The following is a 27,012-nucleotide window of genomic DNA, read 5'->3' as shown; positions in this document are numbered from 1 at the left end:
CGGGGCAGCGCTGCTGCACGGTCGGAAGACTCGTGGGATTGTCCTGACAGGGGTCAGCACGGTACCGGCTTTCCTCACAGCTACCGCTGGGAGAGCGGCCTCTTCCCGGGCGCTGCTTCATGGCCAAGCCCCTGCTTCATTTGAAAAATATTGCCGTTTTCATTTTCCTGAGTGTCGGAGCTGTCCCCTGTCTGCTGGCGGAGATGACAGGCGTGCTCAGGAGGAGGTCCTCGGGCCTTTTTTCCCTAGGCTAAAAAAAAAAAACCAAACCAGAACTTTTTTGAATGCCTTAGTTCTGGAATTGGAAAGGGCCAAAATGTTGTTCTCTGCAAGCTTGCCTTGGACACAAAAGTGTCAGTAGCGGAGGTAGAAATACGATCCTCGTGCCACTCTAATGCATAAATATTTAAAATCTTGCTAGGACAGTTTAGAATATGTGTCTAATTTGGGGAATATTTTACATCATTAAAAAATAAATCAGCCCGTCAAGTCAGCTTAAGTTTCACAGTTAGTTTTCATCTCTACATGCCCTGCGTGTTTGAAGGGTAACTCGATAGGCTTCTGCTGGGGAGCATTAAGTTGTCCCGTATGTGGTGTCCGGAGGAGTTGTGATTAGAGGGTGCAGTTGTGTGTTCCTCTTCTGCTTAGGGGAGAAGTGTTCCCTTTGTTTTACTTAATTGTGTGATGTAAAATCAAAAGGAACGTTAAGGTAGAGCAATCCTTGGAGTTGGCACGGTGGGAAGAGTCACGTAATTGGAAATGAGAAGCCGTGTCTGTGATAACGTTAGAGATGAAACACCAGCTGATGATGGAAGTGGGGTAGTACACAGCTCAGTTGTCCCTGTCAGGAACAGGGAGTAGTTCTTACAACTGCCATAACGTTTTTCTAAGTGTGTTGGTATAAACAGAGCTACAGATGCCTTTTTCCTGTCATCTTCATTCCAAATGTTGCAGCAAATACTGGTAGAACGAAAGCAACAGACTCGGGGAAGGAATTTTCTCACTCTCCTGGCTTCTCCTGACACCTCCTGCAGTCCCTCTGCACGTCCCTCAGCATCAGGAGCTTCATATCTTTGGCTTGAAGGCACTTCCTGATCCACCTTTCCTGCACTGTGGTCTTCAGCTTGTATCACAAACGTTGATACCAGCCTTTTTTAAATCTATCCATAAATTTCATGTGAACATCAAACCCGTTGACTGTAGGAACACTTTGGGGATTTCTGTCTCATTATCTTCCTCCAAGGTTTTACTTCAAGCGTCCCTCTGCTCTTTAATGGTCAGAGAACCCCACTGACAAATCCCTTGATGTCGCAGCATACCAAAGGCCTGACTAACGTTTCCTTGTTATTGATTTCTTTCTTCCTGAATCCCTGTGTCACTTGTTTACATGGTGGAGTTGTGAGGTGCGTGGGTAGATAACTTCAGCACGACTGCCATCGGACACCAGCCAGAAGAATCCTGGTATGTGACCAGGAAGTGAGACAGGGCAGAGAGAACTTCTAGTAAGTTGTTGTTTACAGTTCAGTCCCATGTTCGGTGCATGGTTAAGTGCAGAAAGTCAAGTCCTGCGAGAGTTAAACTTGTGGTGTTCTGGTGAAGCGGGCACCGGCTGTGCCTGTCAGTGGCGCGCAGCCTGCCCCATGCTCTGAGTTAACCTCAAAACCAGGCCAGGGCCGTTACTCCAAAACGAATGAGTTTCTTGGGAGAAGCTTCTGTGTGTACCTACGAGTTCCTTTCGTTTTCACAGTAATACACAGTTAAGAGCTTAAACCTATATTCAGAGTAAACCCAGGTTATACTCTGGAACAGACAAATCTGCCTGAAGTACTCTGGGAAAACGGACTTGGCTTCCTTGTCAGTGTGCCAGGCGCCCAGCGAGAGGTTCTAGCACGTGGACAAGCGCTGTTTGATGTGCGTGTTTTCCTCTGCCTGCCCCGGGCGTGCACGAGGGGTGTTCCAGGCACTGCCGGGGCCCGACTGCCCTGCAGTAAGTCCTGTGCCTTGGAGGGAGGCGGGTGCTCCCCAGAGCTTGTCCGTAGCTGGAAGGGAAACGTGACAGTTGTGTATGTGGTGAATCCAGCTGTTGCCAGAGAGAATGAACTGGATTGCGGCTGTTCAGGTACGTGCCCACTTGTCTTGTGGTCGCTGTCTAGAACTGGCCACAGCAGACGCGTTATCGTTGTGAGAAAATAGCATGGAAGTCATCTGAGCTACGCGTCAGCCACTTAATTACTTACAGTGCCCTTTTTGTCACAGCCCTTGCACCAGTAAACGACATGGCTGGATATTCACTCCCTTCTCTCTCCCCAGCAGCTGTCTCGTGTAAAGCTACTTGTCTACACAGGATCTAACGCTGACAGTTGTGGCTTGTGCTGTGGTTCACTGATAACCTCAAGCTGTTAGAGCCATCCGTGAAACCACCCTCTCCTGCACTCCTGCCTCTTGTGGCACAAGTCCTTGGTCACCCTGTGCGCTGGCCAGGGAAAATCGGTTAAAGCTCGCTATTACGTCACATCAGGCTAATTTCACCTAGAATTACTCCGTGTGCTCTGGATAGCCAGTGCTCTAGAGGAGCCGCGGCGCTGTCGCTGTGATGGAGCTACTAAACGCGATGGGTGTTTTAGGGTTGTGGAACTCGAGGTTGGAGTGCTGTAGAATTGCAGGGGAGTGGGTCCCTCCGAGTCCTGTAAATACTGGTACTAATTAATTTATTAGTCTGGGACTTCTATCATCCAGAGCAAGAGCATGACAGCGTGGCCCTGTTTCAGTGGGAGACTGTGGCAGCACTGGTCTCGTCTTTTCCAAGGTGTTTGTCTTCCCTCGGTTTCCTGGGCAGGGTGAAGCTTACTTCTGCTTAACCCTGGGATGAGACAAGCATGGAGCCTGTCTGCTTGAACAGCTCTTCCCTTTCTCCTGCTGGGGGAAGAACCTGAAGGTTGTGTGGAGTGGTTCTGTGAGCAGAGTGATTCCTCACCAGAACTCCTTTGCTTTGTGCTGTAAAACTTTGGGCGGTTTGGGTGGCTTATTTTGATAAGTCAGAGTTAAATGTGCTGCTGATAAAACCCATTTTGTTTGGCCCAAAGAGCATCAAGACCTCCCCAGGTTTATCAGGCCTTAAGGCGGGTCATTAGAGGTGGAACTATGCACAGGGCTGACCCAGGTTCGGTCTTCAGATGGGCCAAAGCCAGTGTCGTGTCTCAGCTCTCTCTGGGACTGCTTTCCTCTGGGGCGGGGCACAAGGGGCAAGCAGTGGACTCTGGTGGTTGTTAAACCTCCTCGTCAGGGACTTACTGGCTAAAGACCAGCGAGCAGGATGTTACTTCTTTGCAGCTTCCTCATAAACAGCTTTTTACTGTTTTGCTCCTGGAATTGCTAGGTTCTGGTTCCTGTGCTGTACCGGTTATTGTGCTCTTTCTGCACACTCCCCTTGCCCTCTCCTCGTCTGCCATATCCAAGTTTCCCGTCTCATTTCTGCCCTGCTTTTGGTGTGAAGACAGTCATTCAGTCAAAGAAAAACCTATGCTGGAGGAGCTTTCTGTGGGTGATCTAGTGCAGCCTCCTGCTCGAAGCAGACAAACTGGAGTTAGACCAGTAGCTCAGACCCTTGTCTGAGGAGGTTGGAAATGATGGGTGTTAAACACAGCTGTGCTTACTGGCTGAAAGAGATGCAGCAAAGCTCTGAGGAAGGCTCTCAGGGCCCTGGAGAGCTTCTGTGGTGCTCTTCCTTGCCATTAGACCAAGCTGCTGTAGCTACTGGAGCTGACTGGCTCTGGTTCGGTCACCTTTTGAGAGGTGAAAGTGGGGGTGTTTAAATTTTAAGGTCTGTTAATGTAAAGGAAACCTTAGTGTAGAGCTCTCTCTCTCTCTCTCTCTCTGTGTCTCTCTCTCTCTGTTGAAGTGCTTGATAAGGTGAAGGAAAACGTTTATCCCCAGCTAACAGAATTTCCACTTTACGAGTATGTGGTTTGGCTCATTCTCCAGTTCCTCATTAATGTTAATTCAGTCACTTGCCAAAGAATGGCCACATCCAGCATTCAGAGTTACGTTCTGGCTCTCAGATGGTACAAATTCTGTTAATAAAGTTTGAGGTTAGCTCAGAGTGTGCATAATGAACGAGGATGCTGCTAACTGATGTCGCTAGCGACCCGCAGGAATAGTTTGTGCTGCGTGCTGAATTGGTCCTAGCAAAGTGCTTGGGAGCTCTGCGCTCACCTGTCCAGCTCCCAGATCTCGGGGTGCAGGCGGTCACGCCGCACAGCCACCTCCCCTCGGTTTGGTTCCATCTTCTCGATGTGCAGTTCGTCACCCTTTGCAGATAGCGAGTCCTTACTGCTGTTGCGATGCTGTAAAACAACCCTAAGTAAGTGCGTGTGATAGTATTGCAAAGACAGTTGTTTCCCAGCAATTTCTCTGTTAACTCCGCGAAGAAAATGTTTAAATATGTAAACAGAAATGGAAGGGTTTCGCGTCCTTGAGCAACGTGAATAAACCGTGTCAGAACTGTGGTAGCAGCGTTATCGCAGAACCCCAGCTCTCTGTGCCTCGCAGTGACTAGTGATGGGCAGAAGCACTCAGTGTGTTGCAGGCGTAGCCAGCAAAATAGGGTCGTGTTTGTAACGACTCCGATAATCTTGGAAGCTTTCTTCAGAGATGAGGCATTAAAATAACCAGAGACTTTGTCCTGGTGAAGTCACTGTTACTTCACAGTCTGTCCAATGCTGTACTGGTACAAATTTTTGTACTGGTACTGTACTGGTATTAAATCTTTGAAAAATTCATAAAAGAGGCTCTTAAAATTTTAATCAGTATCATATCTCTGGCTGGCTTTTAACCTAGATGTGTCACTTGCTGTGAAGTCCCCGATTTACAGACCGTGCTCAGCACGGAGCTTTGGGCTCTCTCTTTCTGGGAGGAAGATCTGGATCTCTGGCTGGAGTGAGTTTCGCGATGTCATTAACAAAAGCTCTCTTGGCCCACGAAACGTGTTTCAGGCAGATTTATTTTCACAACTATAATACAAGTGCTTGCTTAGAAAAATGTAGCTCTTGGGTGTGTGCTAGTGTGTTCCTTGGTTAGGTCCTGAAACTGAAGTTTCTTAACGTGAGGCGTTGGAGTTGTGGGTGCAAACGCCTGAAGGAATTGCAGTGAATTCTGTCACCTTGGGTCTAATGTCTTTTTATTTCTCTCATTTATTTCAGGAAACACTCCTTTACATCTTGCTGTGATGCTGGGACATAAGGGTAGGTAAATCCATCAGTTTTGTGGGCTCTTAAATTATCTTGAAGGCTTAGGGGAAAGAGGAAAAAACCCCAGGTTTTTCCATTTTCCTGGATGTGATCTTGGGTTTCGAGCTGGTTCGAAGCTGAGGTTTTCTGAAGAGAAGACACCACATGGAGCTGCAGAAGAAGCAGGAGCTGCTCTTCAGGCTGAACCCAAGGAGCTGGGCAGTAATGAGGGTAGGGTGGGGAGGAGCTGTAGCTGTTGGACGCCTCAGGAGCCTGGATCAGGAGCGGTGGGTGGACCCAGCTCCTCGCTATTTGCGGAGTTAGAAGGAAATTGGGAAATGTGGGATATTGTAGAAGATTGTGAAACAAGGCTCAGCAGTGGAGGCAAGCGTGTGCATGCCTGCTGCCCTTCGTGTGCTGGCTGCTGCCGTGGAGGAGTGGGCTCAGGGTATGTGGGCAGGGGCTTGGTGCAGGCAGATCGGTTACTTTAGTGTGCAGTTAACTGATGGCACAGGAGGCTGTTAATCTGTTGGTGTGATGATGCCCTTTCTCCTTGCCCTTTTTTGGTTGGTAGTGTCATGGTGCATGTTGCTGACCTCACTAGAGGTGTCGAACAGCCCCTTCAGCTTTTTCCCAGTGAAGTGAATCAGAACGACATCCTCTAGGATAAAATGCCCCTGTGAGTGGAAATGCAGTTGCTCACCTGTCTTCTGAATATTCCTTCGCTCACTTCAGTCGTGTTTCTGCCTCGCTGCTCAGCTGGTTCTGCCTGTGCCAGCCTGCCCTGCGTGGGTCACGGGACAGCCTCTTGGTTCACCATGTCCCCTGTCCTTCCAGACACCCTTCAAGCATTTCTTTACATGGAATTCCAAGGCACAGGATTTCGATTTTCACCTCAAATAGGAAGTATAGAAGTTCCGATACTGGGAGGAGACCTGGAATGTGATCATCGGTCTCTGTGACTGTTCTTTTTCCTGACTGAAACAAGGATGGGCTGGTTTCATTCAGCCGAGTGGGTCCTGTGTCTGCAGCGTGGTACCGCTCCACGGGAGAGCTGTTGTTAACCCAAACCTGGCAGACTGGGAGGGGAGCACAGGAAAGGCAGTGAGTTGTCTCAGGATGTTTTGGTCACACCTGTGGAGTCATCTAAGGTAATGGAGGGGTAAAGTGGGAAGTAGTTCTGAGGAGGGAGAGCGGTGGTTTATGTAGCAGTTGAGCTGATGTGGGTCCAGCCTGTGATACAGCTGAACTAAAACTGAAAAAAAAAAAAAAGGAAGAAGGGAAAAGATGTGCTGGAACTTTTTGAGACAGCAGCGAGGCAAATCTGTTGTACAAGTGCCTGCCTGTCAGAAGGCTTTTCAACTTGTGTAAATGGTCCTCTATTGGAACCACAGATTTCCAGTGAAGGTCCTAGATTCCTGCTTGGAACAGCATGAGGAGACGCAGGTGGAAGCTTTGCTGCACTGTCTCAGCCTTGAACAAGGCCTTTTTCTTTGTAACACAGATTCTTCTTTTGCTACTCCTTGCCCTGTGTTCTCAAGTGCTGCTGATCAGCTCCGTGTGTGTGTGACTCCTGCTGTGCCACATAGCATGAAACGGGCGCTGCAGTAGTTTGTCCCGGCCGTCAGCGTGGACAGGTTTAGCTCTGCTGGGAGTGGAAGGAGTGGTGTGGTTGTGGTTAGGAGGTGATGGATGAGCTGTTGTGAAGGGACACTTTCTGTATAGCTACAGCAGTACACCCCACTAATAAATACAAACACAAGATGATGCCTCTAATAAACTGTCAGACGAGTTCTCAGCGTTAATTCTGTGCCGTGGACTACTTACTCTAAGTGTCTCTTGAGATGTGGCTGGTTTTCAGCTCCAGGGTAAGCAGCGATCTGTTGAGTGCTGACTGAACATGAGTTCCCCTTGTGTGTAGCGTGGTGAGGAGAGCAGAGGCATTTCTTCCCTCGGCTCCTTTTCTCGTTGGCTGCCTGTTTTTGATTTCAGGGTTTTAGATTTCAGTCTTTTGTGAAGTGCAGGGTGAGTTGCAGCCTGTTTGTGTGACTGGAGGTGTCACCTGGCTGGGGCACACAGGCTGATTCGCCTGCCTGCTGTGCAGTGGTGTTCTTGTGCTGGGTACTATATCTGAGCAGCCATAAAAATACCTCTCTGTGTTTGCTGCCAATGCAACCAGGGCTTTTGTTTGTTACCACAGAAGACATTATATTCACCAGTGAAGCATCTCCTCCTTTCCAAACACTGCTGGCCAGTGACTCACAGTGGGTGTATCTGGAATGACGAGTACAGTTTCCTGTCACACCTACAGCAGGAGAATGACGCTGGAAGTTCCTCTCCATCATGCCAGCCCATCCTACTTCACTCGTGAAGCATCTCTGTCCTCACGCCTGCCCATCCTCCTCGTGATGAGGTGTTTCTTCAGCCTGCAGCTCCAGCCAGTCCCTGCTCTATCAGGGTGACTTTAATGAGACGTGGTGAGGAGACTTGCTGTAGTTCGCAGCTGGAGAGCCCTTTCACATGAGGACAGCTTGTTCAAATCAGGGAAACATCAAAAGCTCTCCTCTCAGTTTTAAGGACTACTCATCATTCCACCACCACCTTTTCCCAGTGGGCAGAGAAGGGAGCTGAGAACTCGTGTGGCTTTGAGATGTTAACACTGAAGGGAGGGGAGGTGGGGGGGAAGACCGTGCACCACTTCCATGTGTGGAAGACCTGGAAGCGTGTCTTGTTTGTGGTTTTGTGCCCTCAGTAGAGAGCACTGATGTAGTGTCTTAGACTTGTGTGTTGTGCGGCAGTGTGTGTCTGTGCACAGACAGAAATACAGCTTCCTGAAGAACAAAATGCCCGGAGCGGAAGGGACATTTTTTCAGTGCTCATTTAATTGGTGGTTGATCAGCAGTTGTTTTTAGTGCTAATGTTTAACAGGGAGGTGCTGAAAGTACTTACAGAAATGCTTTTGTTTGTTTAAAGTCTAAGTCAGAATCTAGAGATGCATTTTAATAAACTTTAACATGCTGAATATCTACTACTTCTGCTTTGTTGTTGCTGCCTTTATCATGAGCGATATTGCTCCGTCCTTGATGTTTACCCTTAATACTTCTTACTGTTTTGTTACAGAATGTGCCCACTTGCTTTTAGCCCATAATGCTCCAGTAAAGGTGAAAAATGCTCAGGGATGGAGCCCTCTCGCAGAAGCCATCAGCTACGGAGACAGACAAATGAGTAAGAACCTCTGCTTCCTGCCTGGTCAGATAGTGAGGCCTCACGCAGAGCAGCAGAGCAAAGGTTTTCAGGCCAGGGTTTTTTAGAATGCTCCTGTTTTACCTCCCTGAAGAGTTTATCTTAGCTGAACTTTCAATTACCTAAATATGATTTGCTGAGCTCTGCACATGCCCCTTTCCTTGATAAGAAAGAAATAGCATTAGGATACGCAGTGCTATGTAGAGTTAAGGTTGTGCTTGAAGTGGTTGTCAAAGCTACAAGCCAGCACGCTGTTTAAAATGGGAGTTACGAGGGCAGGGTGGATTGTAGCTGTGCGGGGTGACCTCGCTAGAACTGCTCCACGTGGCTGCAGATGAGCTGGCAGTGGGGTATTGCTTTTATGTTGCATCTCAACAGGCCAGTAGGCAAATACAGTGATTAATTATTCACTCCAGATAGGGAGTAGTAAAGGGAAAATTATTCTGCTGCTACTCACTAGTGGATGTTAATAGTACTGAGCATTACCATGTCCCCTGGCAGAGAACTCACTGTATTATCTATTATTAATGTATTGATGCACTAGTTTGTAATATACTAAGAACATTCTGCATGTCAGCTCCTCACTCCTAAAGAATGTCCTCAGTGGGAGGAGATGTTACACAATCTATAGGCTCGTGTTCAGTGACGTACCCATGAACCCACACGTGTACTGATCCGTGTGAGAGAGGTCTCTGTACGTGACCGAGTGTATTCTGCACCATTGCTGGGGTGTGATCTGGTGTGATCAGAGCAGGCGCCATGTGGTTGCCCTAACTTGAAGTGAATGTCTCCAGAGTCTGATGAAGTGTTATGTGTGCGTTGTTTTGGTTTTTTAAGATACCAAATGCTAACACTAACCTGTAACTACCAAACCCCTGCAGCAGACTTACCTCACAGTCACCCTGTGTTCAGTTACAGCGCTCCTGAGGAAGCTGAAACAGCAGTCCAGGGAAAGTGTTGAGGAGAAGCGACCTCGTTTATTAAAAGCCCTGAAAGAGGTGAGCTCAAGGCAGTGGTGTGACCAGACCAGCTTATGATGGAAAGTGGTGGTGTGCGTCCCTAGCCTGGGTGCCCTGGTGAAGTGTACACCAGTGTTTGACTTGCTTTCACAAATCTCTTTTGCTCATGACGGCAGTCTTGGCTCACAGCGTCCTTTTTAAGGGGCCACGGAATGATGTGTGTCTTTATGACAATACTTTTCAGGTTCCAGAAATTCAGACAGAAAAGGTTCTGGGAGCCAGGCCTGCCATCCTCTCTGCACTCTGATCTATTTTTAATCTGTGCTTGTTTCATTAGATTTTTAAGGTTTTCTTAGATCTTTTGGTGAACAATTTACTGGATTTCTTTAGTCACCAATCATGAGTGACCCTTTCTTTTCTTGCTTTAGTAATGGAAGGGTTTTTGGTTTAGTTCTCCATCTCTGTGCAGCAGGCCATTCTTCTCAAGCACAGTGAGACACTCCCCAGTTTAGGGAAACCCCGAAGAAAAGCTGTTTCCTCCATCCCAAACTGCTACTGGTGTACTGAAGCTGTGCTGTAACCCACAGGTGTTTATTGCCTTTAGGTGAGGGGAGCTCCTCCTGCCTGGCCAAGTGGTAAAACAGGACTGGGTTGGTAGAAACCCCGCTATTTCTGTGGTGAATTAAAGCAGTCATCTGAAAAGATGAGCTAACTGAGTCAGCGATGCACTCTGAGCACGCTCGACCAACGCTCCTGCGTTTTCATTGATCCAAGAGAAACCACCCCGCTGTCTGTGTGGAAGCCAAGAGCTTTCTTTGTGTGTGAGAGCAGACGGAAGGCGACACAGCGACACTAAACCAGCGCTGCTGTCTCTTCTCCCTGCTGCACAGCCTGGCCTCTCTCCTTCTCGCGGGAGTTGGAAGTTCAGGGCTACCTCAGTGCCTTACCAATGCCTGCTAATCGTCATCCAGTCCCCCCTGACTTTGCCTTTGCTTTGCAAAGGAGTTGCTGACCTGTGTTTGTGGAAGTAGAGGAATTTTTGCAGACTGACTTCAGCATGTTTCCAGAAGGCAAATAGGAATTGGTGTGTGTGACCCCTCGTAGCTGAAACTTGACTCATTAGTTTGAGGCGTGGGGTTGGGTGTGATCAGTCAAAGCAAGCAAAGAGCTCCATCCATCTGTTTTTAAATGCTTATTTACCACAAATCTTGTAAAATCCCTGGCCTGATAGCTGTCTAAATCATTGCTTTAAAAAAATCAGTAAAAATGGGTAGTTTGAATGAACTACATAATTTTATCATCATCAAGTCTACTCTAAATCTCCAGAAATGTTTAAGTTCACTATAAATTCAAATACTGACATTAGAGAAAAAGTTTTCTTTGGCAAAACACAACTTCTTCCTGTCTTGCAGCAAATTTTACACTTGTCCTTCACACTGAAAAGCTTGTTAACTGTTGTTCTTTTCACCTCAGCTAGGTGACTTCTATCTAGAGCTCCACTGGGACTTTCAAAGTTGGGGTAAGTACCTGCATGTTCCTTTCCTAGGGCGGTAATACCACCAATCTCAAGCGTGCTGGTCCTCAACTGGAATTCTCTGCTGGTTTGTGTGGTGGAAAGTTCCCCTCCAGTCCTCGAGGTCTGAATTATACAGAAAGGATAGGCAGTGTTTATGCGGAGCTATTTCTGCTTGTTCAGTTCTGGAGCTGGATTCTGTAATCCAGTGACACAGTGTGGGGGCACAAGGTGTTGTTAAACTGATTATTAGAAGAGCACAATATAGAAGTGTCTCTGTGTGGTTATTGGTGTCGCTACAGAGCAGTGGTCTGAACCACTGAGCAGAGTAACTGCACGTGGGGCATTGAACTTCCTGAACTGCAGCCGGCGCTCTGTTCAGTGTGGCTGTGAGGGAGGTCCTTCAGACCCTTCCCCTTAACGTTCCCTTTCCGTGACTGGATGTTTCTAGGTGGCTTGTTGAGTGCTGTGCAGTTACTGAGGGGACCTTTTCGTGGAGCATCAAGAAGAGAGCAGAGCTGGGCAGGGAGGGGGTTAGTGAGGAGACTTGCAGAGTGTGGTGGCAGTCAGACATCGCGCAGGAAAAGTTATGCCAGAGTAGAGCCAACGTCTCTGCTCCAGGGTCTCGCTGTGCCTCTGGTTACACTATGTAGTTTTTTATAAACATCCTCTTTCTTGAAGGCAAGAAGGTGCTCTGGGCAGTGCCTCTGTCCTAATTACTGAGTTAATTTAACAACTGCTCTTAACTCTTTGTAGTCCATTTGAAGGTGGTGTTGAGATGCCACTGCGTGGAACTGGTTTTGTTGTGCTGCCATAAATGGTCCCTTTTAGAACCAGGACAGCGCAGTCGCATGGATCTGTCTTGTAATACCACACTGCCTCTGTTCCACTGGTGCTTTCATGTCTGCTTGATGGTTCAACTTTGTGCATTGGAATTTTCTTCCTGCTTGTGGGTGCACAAGCGTTCTGCTTTAATTGCAGCTGGCTTTCGGTTGGTACAATATACAACTAAACCGTCCAGTCATACGATTAAAATTTCAACTGGCTGGAGGATGAGTTATTAGAATTTATAAGTGATTTAGCTGTGGCTGAGGATGTTTTGAATCATGTCCTGATGCTGGAATTAGTCCTTGCAGTTACAAACCACGGTTGCAGCTACTGAATAGAAATACCCCTGGTGTTAGTTGCGCTTGTATTGGGATTGTGGTGGGAAACAGGTGTGCTGGAGTTGTACAAAACACAGCGAGATTCAGACTGATGTGAGCTTAAATAGAAATATGTTGTGGAGGAACCTCAATGTCCTAACTCCATTCTCTCTCCCTACTTTTAGTGCCTTTACTTTCCCGAATTCTGCCTTCTGATGCGTGTAAAATACACAAGCAAGGTATAAATATCAGGTCAGTGCTGATTTCAGTTGTGTGTGCTATTCTCTGTGTCATAAATAACTGCGTGTGAGTGGAAAAGCTGGGTTCTGGTGTGGTCTAAAAGAAACCCCTCGAGGAATCTTAAGGCGTTTGAGAAAAAATGTCATGTTTGTTCACCAGCTTGTGGAGGCAAGGAGGAGTTTGAACTTCAGACTGTTTTTTTTCTCTATTGATTTGATTCAACATCAGTTCCTGAGTCACTTATAATAAAAAGCAAAAGCAATTAAGCTGTGTAAGGCTTTACCTGGCAAAGTTCAATTGAAAACTGGGAGTTTGAGGGTTTTAACACAACTTCAAACCAATGAGCTTTCGGTGGTTTGTGGAGGGATGCTGCTGCTCCAGGCTGTGCTATAGCTATAGCTTCTCTGTTTAAAACGCTTGTTGGGACAGGCTCACAAAGCCAGCAGAGCGCTTCCAGGAGCTTTTGCCAGCTCAGCTCCTCAGCTGGTTTAGTTGAGGGTTTTGGATTCAAATTGTCTTTTCTGTCTTCAGATTCCAAAGTGCAAACCCAACAAAAAGTCAAGAACACAATTCAGCAGGTTCAATCTGTAGAAAATTCTGTTCTGTTGAAGCAGAAGATCTTCTGTTAGCAGAGGATGTGACCTGACATATTAGGTCAAACTGGAGTCTGAGAGCAATTTTTAACTTCTCATTCCTGCGTGCTCTGCTTGTACAAGACTGGCACTGAGTGGAAATAGCTATAGACTCTTTCCTGAGCCAGGATATGATGGATATTAAGCAAGTCACCCCTTATTGCTGACATGGTCACTACATTCACACACAGAATCACCTGATTGGAAGAGACCTTTAAGATCATCAAGTCCAGCCGTTTGCCCTGCACTGCCAGGGTCCCTAAACCATGTCCCTAACCATTCAGGCTCTTTAACTGTTGCTGTTAAAGAAGGGAATACTCTTGTGATAATAGATCTCAATTGCTCGTGAGATCTTTGTCCTTGGCTCCATCTTCTAGTTATTCAGGTCAGAAATGTTTCTTTTGTGCTGGTGAGGGGGGAAAAAATAGAAATAGCCACTAAAATAAATGAATTATAAAAGCCCCAGTCTGTTTCTTAGTGCGCTTAGTGATTTGGGTCGTGCCCTAACATTGTCACTCAGCCTAGCGGCGGCTGCTTGTGGGGTGCTGATCCCCCGCAGCGGTTGTGATTCTTAGTGAGCAGCACACACCGGCTGTGTAAATGCTGTCAGCTCCTCACACCAACAACTCTGAATAGAGCTTCTGGGAGAAAACTGCACCTTTCCCTATGCAGTCAGTGGAAGAACTGTTTGTAGTGGTGAGATGCTATGGTGAGAAGCTTATTGTCAAGAGCTCTTTTTTATGTCTGCATCCAGCCTTCACTTACCACATAGTGTATGAAAACTTGGGCCCAAGTGTGTTTAGTTGTGATTAAACATAAACGCTGCTGTTTGCAAACTGAACTTGCCCCTAAACCTGCTTAAAACACTCGAAGTAACTTCAAGCGTTGGTGTGTTTTCACAGGCTGGACACAACTCTCATAGACTTTACCGACATGAAGTGCCAACGAGGGGATTTGAGCTTCATTTTTAATGGTGATGCGGCACCCTCTGAATCTTTTGTAGTTTTAGACAATGAACAAAAAGTTTACCAGCGAATACATCACGAGGTAAAGAGCTGTGTGAGTGTGGGGTGGGAAACAGCTCAGGCTCTTGCTTTGCATCAGAAGTCTGACTGACTTTGTCAAAGAAAATGTACCTCGCGAAGAGGCACAGACAAGCTCCTAAGAAATGCAGACCAAGGAATTTTGTGGTGTCATAACTGAAGTTGTGACGTAAAGTTTTGTTAGGAGCAGCAGTGCTTTTGAGACCAGACTTCTGAGTGAGGAAAAAGCTGGGATGCGAGTTTTCTGGGAAAAGCTTTTATCATTCTGAATGGAAATATGTTTTAATCTTGTAATCTTCCCAGTGGCCTTAATTCAGCTGTCCTCAGGAGGGTTGCCAAACCTGCTCGCCACTGCTTTGCAGCCCTTGAGTCACCCCGGCCAGTTTATCGCTGTTAAGGCTGCCAGGGGGTGATGCACCGGACCCCTCGTGCTTAGTCCCGTTTTTAATTACAGCTTTACCCGCCCATCACTTGAGCAGATGGAGCTTTGCCTGGGGAGAGGGCGTGGCTGCTGAGCATCCCCATCAGTCACACGTGGAGGCTTCATTTGCATTAATATTTAAGATTAAACTATTTGGTAACCATTTGGCCAGGGCTTCTATAAAACGGTTTGGAAATTCAGGAAATGCTGGTTCAGGGAAAAGTTCTAAAGGGAAAAGTTTATTGGTTTTTTTTTTAATTTCTTTTTAAGAAGTAGTAATCATTATTGCTAAGTTCTATTTGGTATTTGGGACTTTTTCTTCTAGGAATCTGAGGTGGAAACAGAAGAAGAGGTCGACATTTTGATGAGCAGCGATATTTACTCAGCAACATTATCAACCAAATCAATTACCTTCACACGTGCCCAAACGGGATGGCTTTTCCGAGAAGACAAAACGGTAAGTGGAGAGAAAATTCCCCAGGCTGCATTACCTGAGACAGCCCTTACGGTGCGGCAGTTGGGAAGAAGTGAGGAGTAAAATGTTCAGGATGGAGGAAAAATGTCTCCCTGGGCCCCTACAGTTGTCAGGGCTTTGACCACCTGGGTAAGAAAATGGTCACCTGGGAGAAAGAACAACCCGTGGCTGTTGGGCAGGGGGAGAACAGGTTGTGCTGGAAATCAGCTCGTTGTAGGAGAATGCGGTCTCTCCAAATACGCTCCAGGGCGTGCAGTGAGGATGCTGTGTGCTCCTGGCCAGAGAAATGCAGGAAGATCGGAGTGTTCAGGGTGGTTTCCTTTGAGTGTTCCACTCCGTATGGTTGCACCGACTGAGGCACAAGCACTCAGCTGTGGAAGACTTGAAACGGCCATGGTCATAACTTCTCTGAGCAGGACACTGCTGTCCTGTGACTAGCTCTGAAGGATCGTGCTTTCGTCTGGATCCGCTCAGGTAGTGCCGCTCGTTGCAAATTTCATTTCAGCTAGGGAGTGTTTCAGAGCACCAAATCCATATTTCACGTGTATAAATGATCCGTTAGCACAAGAGGTCACCCAGAGAGGTGGGAGAAGCCCCGTCGCTGGCACCATAGCAGGTCAGGTTGGCCCTTGGGGCTCTGAGCACCCTGCTCTGGGTGCAGATGTCCCTGGTCCCTGCAGGGGTTGGACTAAGTGAGCTTGGAAGGTCCCTTCACCCCAAACCCATCTGTGGTTCTGTGATCTTGCTCTTGAAGGTGATTTTAGACAGATTTCCCTTGGCCACTCTTAAATTCTTGAACAGTATTTCTGTCTTAAAGTTTCCATTGATGGGAACTAACTGTTCCTGATGGATCTCTTCCATTTGTGCTGTACGGACCTGACTGGGCTGGTGTGGTTGGTTGTGTATATGACAACGTTTCGAGCATCACTGCACCAGAGGGCAGTTATTTGGATGTACAAGAGTTCAGGTGTCTTTCTTTTATCTTCTGTGAGCCATTAATGTCCCATTCCTTCTGTGCAGGAAAGAGTAGGAAACTTCTTGGCAGATTTCTACTTGGTTAATGGACTCGTGTTAGAGTCACGGAAAAGAAGAGAACATCTCAGCGAGGAGGATATTCTCCGCAATAAGGCGATCATGGAGAGCCTGAGCAAAGGGGGCAACCTAATGGAGCAGAATTTTGAGGTATGCTTCAGTAATTCTGTGTGCATCTTGCACAGGAGGATAACCTTCCAGCCATTTAGCAAAATCTGTAGATAATGTTTTTATTTGGGTTTGATTGTCTTAATTTTAAAATAATAAATACAACCGACAAGTATAATCATGGTGATAGATTAATGAATTACCCTGATTAGTGCACACACAGAGGAATTGCTGTGATTATATGGGATGCTTCAGGCTTAATTTGTCTGGTAGTAAACGAATGATGGTTCTGGCAGTGGCAGATCACTTGCACGCCTTCAGAGCAGATGTTTATTGTGCAGGGTGCCTTCCCGGTCGTCTTCTAAATCGTGTTTTCTGTTGGCTCATTAAACCGGGCTAAGCCTGTTATTACCTCCCCAAATCAAGAGCTATTCAGCTGAGCCAGCCGTCAGCTGGGAACACGCCTACCGCCCTTTCAGGCAGTTCATGTGCTTCTGCGTTAGCTTTGCCGCTCGTCATTCAGACTCCTGAATGAACCGATTAACCCGTGTGTTGAACCAGCCAGCTTCCGCGTGAAACACAGTGTGAGGCTCTCAGGGGAGAGCAGGAGAAGGAGAAGCCCAGTGAGGTGTCACTGCAAACTGGACAGACTGTGTCGCTGCTCTTCGTAGAGCGGGAGCGCAGTTGTGTCTTTGAATAGCAACATTCTAAGAGAGTATCAGTAAAAATAAAGAGTTAAGAGGTGTCTTTCTGAACAGCCCGTCCGACGGCAGTCGCTCACGCCGCCATCGCCCAACACCATCACGTGGGAGGAGTACATATCTGCTGAGAACGGAAAGTGAGTGCTTTCGCCCTGTTACTCCCCTGCAGCGCCTTCACGTCACTGCCTTGGGGGTGGCGGGTCTGGAGGGGTTTTGGGTGGGTGTCTGCTGGCACCCATGGCTCAGAATGGCAGCGTTTGGAAAACAGGCACATCTGAGCTGGCTTTTTTTTTTTTTCCTTTTAAAGAAGATTTTCTAATGAATTTGTTCCTACAGTTAATTTATGATAGTAATAAATAATCCCATTCACCATGTTTCAAATGAAATCTCACGGCGTTCTGAGGCTCTAGCAGCAGAGGCAGTGTTCAGCTAGTGACAGACAGACTGCTGGAAGGCAGCGACAGACAGAGCTCCCTGTGCTGGCCAGATCTGGGGAGCTCCTCCCCTCAGCTGTCTAACTAGGCAGCAGACAGCTGCCATTTAAACGAATTTCCAGTAGCTTCATTTGTAGAAGATGCCAGAGCTGAGTTGATTTTCTTGGAGTGCACAGAAAGACCAAAAAGTGTCCAGTGTGTGTCATGTGAGTAACAATGACAGAAGTCCTTCCTCCGGAGAGAGGAGACTGGGCTCCAGCGCCCACAGTCACATTGGGGAGTACCGTGATGTTACACGCAGGCTTAGAGAAGCCCAGGGCTTTGGTCCTCGTGTTGAAGTAATTTAATTTTTAGTGTGTCTGAGCTGCAGTGACTATTTCAGCAGCACAAATGGGTTATGTCTAACGAGCTGTTGCTGTTGGGACAGAAATCGGTGTGTGCTGGGATTGTGCTTTGTTGAGTGGTCTGGGTGACCGAGGGGAGTTTAGCGGGCAGTCTGGGTGTCTAGCAAATGTACGGCAGCAGAGGAAAAGAGCTGTTACCTTCTTGGTTACTGTCTGCGCCTCTCCTGGAGCAGCATTTTTCCAGTGCTGCTGTCTAGTGACAGCAGAGGAACTTTGCTGCTTCCCCTGAGCTCGTTTCGGGCTGAAGGCAAAGGAGCCCATTTCTGGTTCACCTCGACCCTCTGTTCACACACAGACTGTTGAAACGGACATCTGAGATCAGCCCTAGGCGGTTGTGGGTACTCGTCTTTCTGCAGGGTTTATTAGTATGATGTTACTGAGGAATTATTTGAAGATTAAGTTGTTTCCCTCCTGCTCTTGTCTCCCGGATTGGCCGAACTCACAGAAATCTGAGTTGAGATGGTTCCTGACCCATCATCACCACGCATGGCTTTTACTGTTAAATCATTGCCTTTATCGTAGGGGCTTGTTACTCACCGTTTCAGACCTGAGTCTGTGCCTGCCTTCAAAACTGAAGCTGAGAAAACCTGACTCTGTCTCTCCCCTTTACAGAGCTCCTCACCTGGGCAGAGAACTGGTCTGCAAAGAGAGCAAGAAAACCTTCAAAGCCACTATAGCCATGAGCCAGGAATTCCCCTTAGGAATCGAATCGTAAGTCAGAAGTGGTGGCCAGGAATGGTATTTGGAGGTGGGAAATGGTTTAGGGTCTTTTTGAGCTGCACAGTTCTTCCTTTCTTTGTCTGTAACACCCGTGACAAGTTTTAGAACAAAGCTATGTCCTCTAAAGTGACACAAACCCTGTTGGGTGGCTCTGTCCCTGGAGCAGAGGGTGTGGTACTGTGCACTTCAGCCTCCCGCGTAAGACAAGGACAAGAAGCTGATGTTGCGATGTGTCTTCGTACGCTTCTGGCAGTACAACGTGGGTCACCAAGAGCCGAGTGTCAGGATGCTGATGTTGAGCGCTGAGGAGGCAGACGCATAACCATAGTGTAATCTTTCAACTCCTTTTTCATCGCCTTGCTCTTTGGGTCATTTTTCTCATTTTCTAGAGGAAAACCTTGTGACACAAGAACTCATAATGAAATCTGTTTCCCTTTTCAGATTGTTGAATGTCTTAGAAGTAATTGCACCCTTCAAGCACTTTAACAAACTTAGAGAATTTGTCCAAATGAAGCTCCCGCCAGGCTTTCCCGTGAAATTAGGTAAGACTCCAACAGCTCTCGGGGTTTGTTTTCCCCCAGAGTGTGAACTTCTTCATGCAGCATCTTCGCGGCCTCAGCTGGGTTGTGGGAATGAGCTCTCTTAGGTGAGAGAACGTGGTGAGATTAGTGGAATGGACCTTAGGAGGGCAATCTGCAGCCGGAAGGTGACTACAGTGCCAGGCAGAGGAGAGCTCTGCAACTCCTACCCCAGCGTCTTGCCCTAAGGCTAATGCCAATTCGCTGAATTATCCTCCCGTTAAAGGGGGATCTCAGTCACCAGTTAAGTGGTTTGTGCCATTCTGGTGGGATTTTTCCTCAAGGATTTACTGGTGGCAGATTTTCCACTTGCGCACATGTAGAAACCTGTGACGCTTGTCACGATGGGGGATGGGTGACTCCATCAGCCGCAGTACAGGTTATCACTGCATTGCTGCTGGGCAGCGGCAGCCTGTTTCCCGAGCAGCGCAGGCTTTCCTCCACACCAGTAAGGTCTGTGAGCTGGGCAGCCCTGGTCAGACAATATTCAACCTCTGTCACCCCTGCACAGCTCTGTCCATTGAGGACGGAGTTTTTGCCTAGCTCCTGGGCAAGGCGGTGTTAATCGAGGATAGCTCCTCAGTGTCCCACCTGGCTTCTCGTTGTAAAGGGGTGATACTTTAAAGCAGACTTCGAAAATGTTTGTCTTTTCACGTGGGTTTGCTGAACCGAAGCCCCCCTGAGGGGAGGTTCTTTTATCTGGTATCATCGCAGGCCAGGGGTCTGTGTTTGAACAGATGAATCTGTACGTTCACAGCACCTTGGTATCAGCCTGCACCAGGAAAGGAAAACCACTGAATTAGTCATGTTAACAGTGTGAGAGTGGTGTGCAGAGCTGGGCGCCGTTTCCATCCTCAGTTCTTCTGGAGTAACTTTTCTTAAACCTCCTCTAAGAGTGTTGGGTCACTGTGGTACGGGATAGTAAACCAGCTGCAGCCTCCTGTGCAGGCTGACGTTATGGCTCTGTAATTAGTGGTCGGTAATTACTGGTAGGGCTGTATTGCTTTGCTCTTCATCGTCCCCTTTGCTTCCCCCCTAGACATCCCCGTGTTTCCCACCATCACAGCCACTGTGACCTTCCAGGAGTTCCGTTATGACGAGTTCGATGAGTCCATCTTCACCATTCCCGATGACTACAAGGAGGACCCCAGCCGCTTTCCTGACCTCTAACCGTCTGGACAGTTCACGGTGGACACCAGCACCAGCGTTCCGCAGGGAGGGCGATCGGACACGGGGAGCCCCCGGGGAGAGGTAGAAAAGTGGGTCAAAAAGGAAGGGATAAACTTAACACAGAAGAAAAAGGGAACACGCATCAAATGACCAATGTGCTGACACTTGCTGTGATGGGCATCTCACGGCGTTCCTGACGGATGGACAGCCAGCCTCCCGGCACCTCGGTCACGCTTTCCTACACCCAGCACTGCGCACGCGGCAGCCCGACGGTGCCCTGGCCCTGCGGATCTGTCACATCCGGGAGGACTCAATCAGTTTTTAAATTTTTTACCTTTCTTGGCGATACGAGAAGCACCCTTGGACCATTAGCATCAAAGTCGAGATGTCTTGGCTGGATATTAGCCCTCTAGAACGGCCCACCATACTGAAGGTGACCGTGTTCTATTCTTTGGAGCTTTGTTTTCATGCATTGTAAATTCCGAGTCATCACATACAGTTCGGGACTTGGAATGTTGGTTGAACATCTGTTCAAAGGAACGCGTTTTCTGTAAGCGATTGAACCAAACGGTGACTGTTCGTCTCATTTCCATACCACAACACACCTCTGGCAGCGTTTGCTCTGCGAGGTGCGCGGTCCCTCCTCCAGCACCTCGGGGTGGCCCATGGTGGTGCTACCTAGGAGCTCTGACACCTTCACTTCTTCACCCAGCTCTTCGTTTGTCTTCCATTTGCTGGCTCGGTGCTTCGACCGTCTTCATCGTGCTGGCTCGAAGCCCCCGTGGTGTCCATCACACTGTCCCCATCAGCACACCTGGGGGTTCCCTGCCTGAAAACTCTCACTTTTGTTGTCTTCTCTCCCGTTCCCTCGCCCTGGTGCTGGCAGAGCACCAGCCGGGGCATCTTGCGTTGTTCAGCGGTGACACGGGCTACGCGCGTGGTTGTGGGAACAATACACTCGAGCATCCAATTGTCACCCGAGCAGCTGCTTCCCTTGAGTTCGTTCCCTGGTGGAGCACACGGAAGGGGCTCCCACGCAAAGGGTTTGTTCACAAATGCTGTCGGATGTTTCCACAGTAACTTCCTGCCTCTTTTTTGACTAGGCCAGCAGTCAGTGCTCTGGCTACTTGAGCTTGTTCCCATCCGGGTGGCCCCAGTCCCCTGACGTGACAGTAATCCAGCTTTTGGTTCGTTAGAGAGAATTCGTGCAACAGGCTAATGGTGCTATTTGTTTGTATTCAGACATTTAGATTAAAGTGCTGTGGTGTAACTGTACAAAAGTGTAAATACCTTCAGAATTCTATTCTTTGTGCACTGTAGTTAGAACTTTTTCTGGAATTCAGTAGAGATAAGTATCAAACTTTATAAGGAGGAGAACCGTGAATGCTGAGTCGAGGCAATGGCCCCAGCTGACCGTGCCGGGCATGAACCGAGGGGGCTCGTCACAAGGCAATAAAAGGCGCCTCCAGGAGACTGGAGGTGGGTGTCTGCAGCAGGAGCCCTTCAAGCCTCTGGGATCCGCCGCGGTACAACCCAGATAGGCTGCTCCAGAGTGGAGTCAGCAGAACGCTGTCGGCAAAGGATGGAGAAACCGAAAATGGGGAGTGGAGGTTGATCCTCATCCAGTGTCACTGTAAACCTGTGGGCTGGCTGGGGCAGTCAGGTTTGCTGTGCAGACCGCCCAGACCACCAGAGTCAGTAACGCCAAGTCAGATGGGAAATAGAACCACAGGGGAAAAAGCAAAGGGACCTGCAGGGCTGTAATGGCTTGTGAAGTACCGTCTCGGGAGTGGATGAGAACTTGTGGTTCCAGGGGATTCCGAACCCCTCAAGCGTGTTACACCTGTGGCACCAACGGCCCCCCGCCTCCTGCTGCTCCTCAGCCGCAGCAGCAATCCCCACCGTGAGACCGGGGCTGGGCTGTGGAGTCACACAAGCCTTCGGGTTGGAAGAGACCATTCAGGGAGAGGCTGAGTTCAGCTGCAGGAGGTTCGGTGTTGGAGGGGCCGAGGCTGGATTCCTCCTGTCGCCCTCCGTGGCCGATGCCCATTGCCGGGTGGAATGTTGTGCGTGGTGCTGCTGCATCGGGTCTCGTGCCAGGCGAGGAACCGCAACGAGTGCAGGAACCGTGCGGGAGGACTGAGCTGCTGGGGGATGGGAGCGAGCGCAGGTTTCCCCACAAGGCGGATGTTAGAAGCCCTGTTTCCTCAGCGTCACCGGGGAAGAACCGTGTTCCAGGTTGGTGTGTTCGGTCATTCCGAACCACCCTCCCCGAGCCCGCTGCCCCAGGAGGGAGCATGCGGTGCTGGGGCTGCCTGGTCTGGGCAGTGCAGCGACTGCCACGGGCTGTATCTAGACCTAGGGAAAAACCCACAAAGCTTTTTGTGTAGCCTGACACGAGAGCAGCAGGTTCCGTCTGTCCCCTTCTGGCCCTAGACCGGCCTGTGTCCTCTGCTGGTGGCCAGTAAGAGCTGACCCCAGGCCTGCTGCAGTCCAGGCAGCGTGTGCGGGGCTTTCTGTGGACTCTGGCAGCAGGTTTTGTGGGGGTCTTAACCGTCATGATTACACTACAACTCATTTTGGTACATTTCAGGATTTGCAGAAACTTCACAGGGTTGCTCTAACATGGCGCGTCAGCGGAGGCGAGTGGACGCAGACAGGGTTGACTGTCGTCTTTCCACGTTATCACGGTGAACATCCCGGGCACCATCTTTTCCTCTTTACTGTGGAGCTGAAGTTTCCGCTCCAACCACGTTGTCATCCGCAGTCAGTGGCTGCTCGGATCCCCACGGTGGCCTCGTGAGGCCCCTCCGTGAGCTATTCCTCAGTACGTTTTTTTCCCGGTGACGTGATTTCTGTCTGACACGTTCCTAGCCCGAGTTCTGCAGCTTCAGCCATCGGGACGTGCTTTCCTGGTGGAGACACAGCAGGAACCCACCTTGGCGAGAGGGGCCTTGGGCTGAGCCCGCCCTGGGGACTCGCGTCGTGGCCCAGCTGCAGCGATCCACCGGTGTGGAGATGCTCCCGGTAGTGTTGCTATTTGGTGGTGACTGTCCACGGCGTGTTCTATCCACCAAAGCTTGTTTTGTTTGTGAAGTGTTTGTGTGGCACTGCCATGTGTCTGTCGGGACGGATGTGGCCGCATGGAAGCATCGCTGGTGCGGTGACGGGTGAGGAGGTTGTAGTATGGAGGGAGTCTGGGGTAGTGGCTGTGCTGAGGCTCCGCTGTCCTCCACCACCCCTTCAAACCCCTCTTGAACATTCATTTTTTCTAGCGCAACTTTTGGTTTCCCCCTTTTCTTTTCCTGAAGGCCACACTGGGTGTCAGGGGAAGGCCTGGTCCCCCGCAGAATGAGCAGCCCCCCACAGTGGTTTGGTATTACGGGGGTTCTGGGGAGGGTTGCGCTCTGCAGCAAGACCCCCCCCAGAGCAGGAGAGCAGCTGGTGACCTAAAGCACCCCCAGGACCCTCTGGAGCATCACCGTGCCCACACACGTGTGACACGGGGCTGGTCTGTGAGCTGTAGTGACAGCAGTGCCCGAGTGACAGTGCGGAGGAGGGTCCTCTGTGCCAGGGCTCTGTGAGGAGCTCAGGGCGTCATCTCTTCCTCATCGCACTGTTTCTGGTTGTTCTGGTGGCTGTGAGGTTTCTCATGGGTCAAGGCAGCTGTTAATTTTGGTAAACTGAGAAATTCATCACAAAATGATTCCTGGGGGCGTTTTTTAACCAAACTGGTTTACTGGTCTTCCAAAGCACCGCTTTACTGTGGGGTGAAGGGAACGCGTGCGGTGCTCCCTCCCGAGGAGCCGCTGTTCCAGGCACAGAACTCACTTGACTGCGATTGATTGACATGTCGAAACATCGTGACGTGTCCGGGGGAGGCTCAGAGCCCCCTTGGTTTGCTGTCAGCGTGTCTGTAACTCCCACCAGGAACCACGTTGTTTGACCCCCATTAACGACCCTCCTGTAATGCTGCAGTTCCACACTTATTTTCCTTAATGATTTGTAACGACCATGGAAACAGCATCACTCCAGCATTTTACTCGTTGTCTGGTCCATGTTTTTACCTTCCCCTCACTAATCCTGATTTTTGGTTGTATCATTTGTTAGAATAAAGACCAAAACATGCTCTTTGAGTGTGGCCTCCACGTCTGAAAGTTGAGGTTTCCGGGGTCGGGACTGATTTACACTGCCAGTGCACATCTCGAGCAGGGATTCGCTCTGAGGGGATGCGCTTGCGCTGTTATCTTCTGCAGGGGTGTTTTGTTGGGCATTTTAAATAAAACCCTGCCTTTTCCTTCCTGGCTGTCCTTTCCCTTCTGTCCAGCTCCAGATCCCGTGGGATGGGCTGGTGCCCAGGGGAGGAGCAGTGGGGGCAGCTCCTGGTGTTTACCTGGAGCCAAGTCAGCTCAGCAGCAGCCTCCAGGGAGGGAGAGAGAGAGTTAAAGTTTGCTGACCCACCATCAGGAATCGCGGACATTTTTTCTCCTGCCCCCAGCAATGTTAAACCACAGGCTCTGACCATGGGCCCAATGGTCTCTCCAAGAACCATGGATGACTTGCAGAGCAAAACCTGCAGCTCCCAGGTTTCATGTTTGCCCTGTAGGTTTTGGTTTTTTGGGGGTTTTTTGACTTTGAGTTTCTCTCTGCCCTCCTGCCTCAGCAGAGCTCAGGACATCCCTCCACAGTTAATGATTTGTGACCTTTTAGAATCCTGTACTTACTTATTGATAAAGGGGTGAGAACTTGGGGTCAAGTTACAGAAAGAGTTTAAAATGCACTGGTCAAAAGCCCCAGCTCCAGTGAATGGGGCAGGTATGGCCTCTACCTGCCTTCAACCCACCATAAAATTCTCTGGGGGGGCCACAGGCCTGGCTGGGGCTGTGATGAAACACCCACGGGTCTGACACCACATGCCTGTGGAGGGACCAACCGAGCAAGACCCTCTCATTTCACAGCAGATAAGGATCCAAACCACTGAAACAGAACTCCCTGCGCCAGGAGCGGGACATCACCGGTTCCACGTGGACTGGGGTGCTTTGACCGCATTCTTGTGGTCGTGGAGGTTCATTCCAAGTGAAACGGTGCCCGAGGGCTTGAAACATTCTGAGTTTCATGTGAGAGGCAAAGGAGTCTCATTCCTCAGCTCCATCAGTGAAGCCCACCCAAGGGCTAAGCAAGGCAGGAGGGCAGCAGGCTCTTGGTACCCCCTGGGGGTCGGAGGCTGCTCCTGGAGCACCATAGACAGTTTACTCAGAGGCAGCCACAGCCCCAGCCCCGTGGGCTCGGCTCCCAGCCCGGGCCCTTCATTGCAGCACAGCAATGACGGTCACCACACCACGGGCTGAGGAGCGAGGAGGTTTCACTTTATTACTGTGAATTGGTTTGTGTTCTTCACACAGACATCTCGATGACAACACAAAGGCACATATATGACATCATGCACCTTGTCTGTCTGAGGGCGATCACCAGAACTACCACTGGCTCCAGTACAAAGCAGAGCCCAGGGGGACTGTCCGACATGCACCTCCCTGGTGACAAAATTATCACAACAGATGGTAAAAATCGACATTTCTACAAATGCTAAAAATGACCCCGCGGCTCTAGGGGCACATTCCGCTGTGCTGGGGCAAAGGGACAGTGGAAGAGGAGGCGTTTGACTCATCAGGTTCCCCAAGTTCAGCCACCAGCAGTGGTTCATTCCAGCACCTCCCAGTGTCTGCTCTAAGGTTCTGGCTGACACCAACAGCTCAGTTACATGCACGAGCCCTCGCTGCATCCCGGCTCTGCTCCCCACCACCCCCCAGGAGGGAATGCTCATAGTTCAATGAAAATACAAAACATTTTTACAAACACACTAGTTCCTTTTTATCTGTCCTTGTCCCACGGTACCTCTCAACTCCCGTTTGAGCCTGTTTGCCCAACAGTAAAACCAACCCTCCCTTATAAGCACGAGGGCAGCAGCGCAGCGGCTCCACTGAGGAGACAGAGCCATGACAGTGTTTTAAAAACAGCGAGAGGAGAAACAACACCTGCCCCGAGGGAGCGGGGTGATGCTCTGCACGTCCGGTGGTGTGAATAAATACCAGCAGAGTGTTACAGGACCACAGTGTCAGTTTAAGGGTTTTATTATCAAAGTTCTGTAAAACAATCTCAGAAACTGTACATGGACATGGCACAGACTGCAGCTACTTCTGTCGCATCACCTGCACAAAAGTAAAAGCTCCGGGGTTGGGTAACTAAGGGGGCAGCTTGTCTAACTACTCTGCAGGTACATGAACCACTGTCGGCGGGAGAGACTACTGTGGTGACAGAACACAGGGTTATTAGTTTATACAACTTGAGATCAAGTAAAAAGTACATTATCAGGTCAACTTGCTTCCAAAAGCATACGAAGGTCAGGTTTAAAATGCACTGCGCTCCTCTGCCGTGGGCTCCGCTCGTGGGCAGGGGATAAGACGGCACAAACCAGCCTGGGCACTGACCCAGCAGAGGTTTCTGCTCCCCCAGGCACCAGGTGGAGAGTGCAGGACCGTGACAGCTCGCCTGTGATGGGCTTGAGCTGACCGACAGAGCAAAGCCCTCGGAAAGGCGAGCGAGTGCATTTTAACTTTGTCAAAGCCAAACAAAACCCACTGGGAAAAACAAAACCAAACCACCCAGCCTCAGCCACACAGCTAAAAAAAAACCCCAACCCCAGCCCCTACCTATGTCAGGGTGATGCTGTGTAGGTGTCCTGCCAGTCTGCGGTGTGACCCTGGCATCGATCCATCGTGTGCTGGAGCTGAGACGAGGGGGGCGGTGGGGGCCGCACGGTCGGTGCATTCCCTACGCTGCTCTAGGACTGTGACAAATCGAACTCTACAGGCTACAGTCGGGGAGCGGCTTTGCTACGGGGGTCCTACCTGGGCGGCCCGTGCTGCTGGAGACAGGCGGCTGTTCGCCCGCCCCCGAGCACGACCCGCATCT

The 27,012-nt window shown here is 49.4% G+C and overlaps 1 protein-coding gene across 1 annotated transcript; it reads left to right on the top strand.

Annotated features, from left to right (window-relative positions):
- Nucleotides 1–3,493: 3,493 nt before the first annotated feature.
- ANKRD13C (ankyrin repeat domain 13C) lies at nt 3,494–20,081 on the top strand (the record flags this gene model as incomplete). The annotated part of the gene is given in 13 exon segments (XM_010140776.1): nt 3,494–3,588; nt 5,194–5,240; nt 8,346–8,450; nt 9,381–9,466; nt 10,901–10,946; nt 12,271–12,337; nt 13,860–14,004; nt 14,747–14,878; nt 15,917–16,078; nt 16,795–16,874; nt 18,188–18,286; nt 18,737–18,837; nt 19,913–20,081. Coding segments are annotated over 13 exon segments (1,296 nt in total), but the record flags the coding sequence as incomplete, so codon positions are not given.
- Between the last annotated feature and the right edge of the window lie 6,931 nt (nt 20,082–27,012).

This window comes from Buceros rhinoceros, unplaced genomic scaffold, assembly GCF_000710305.1.
Source record: "Buceros rhinoceros silvestris isolate BGI_N320 unplaced genomic scaffold, ASM71030v1 scaffold26887, whole genome shotgun sequence".
Taxonomy (NCBI): domain Eukaryota; kingdom Metazoa; phylum Chordata; class Aves; order Bucerotiformes; family Bucerotidae; genus Buceros; species Buceros rhinoceros.
Note: the sequence above shows the minus strand (reverse complement) of the source record. Positions and strands in the feature narration are given on the sequence as shown.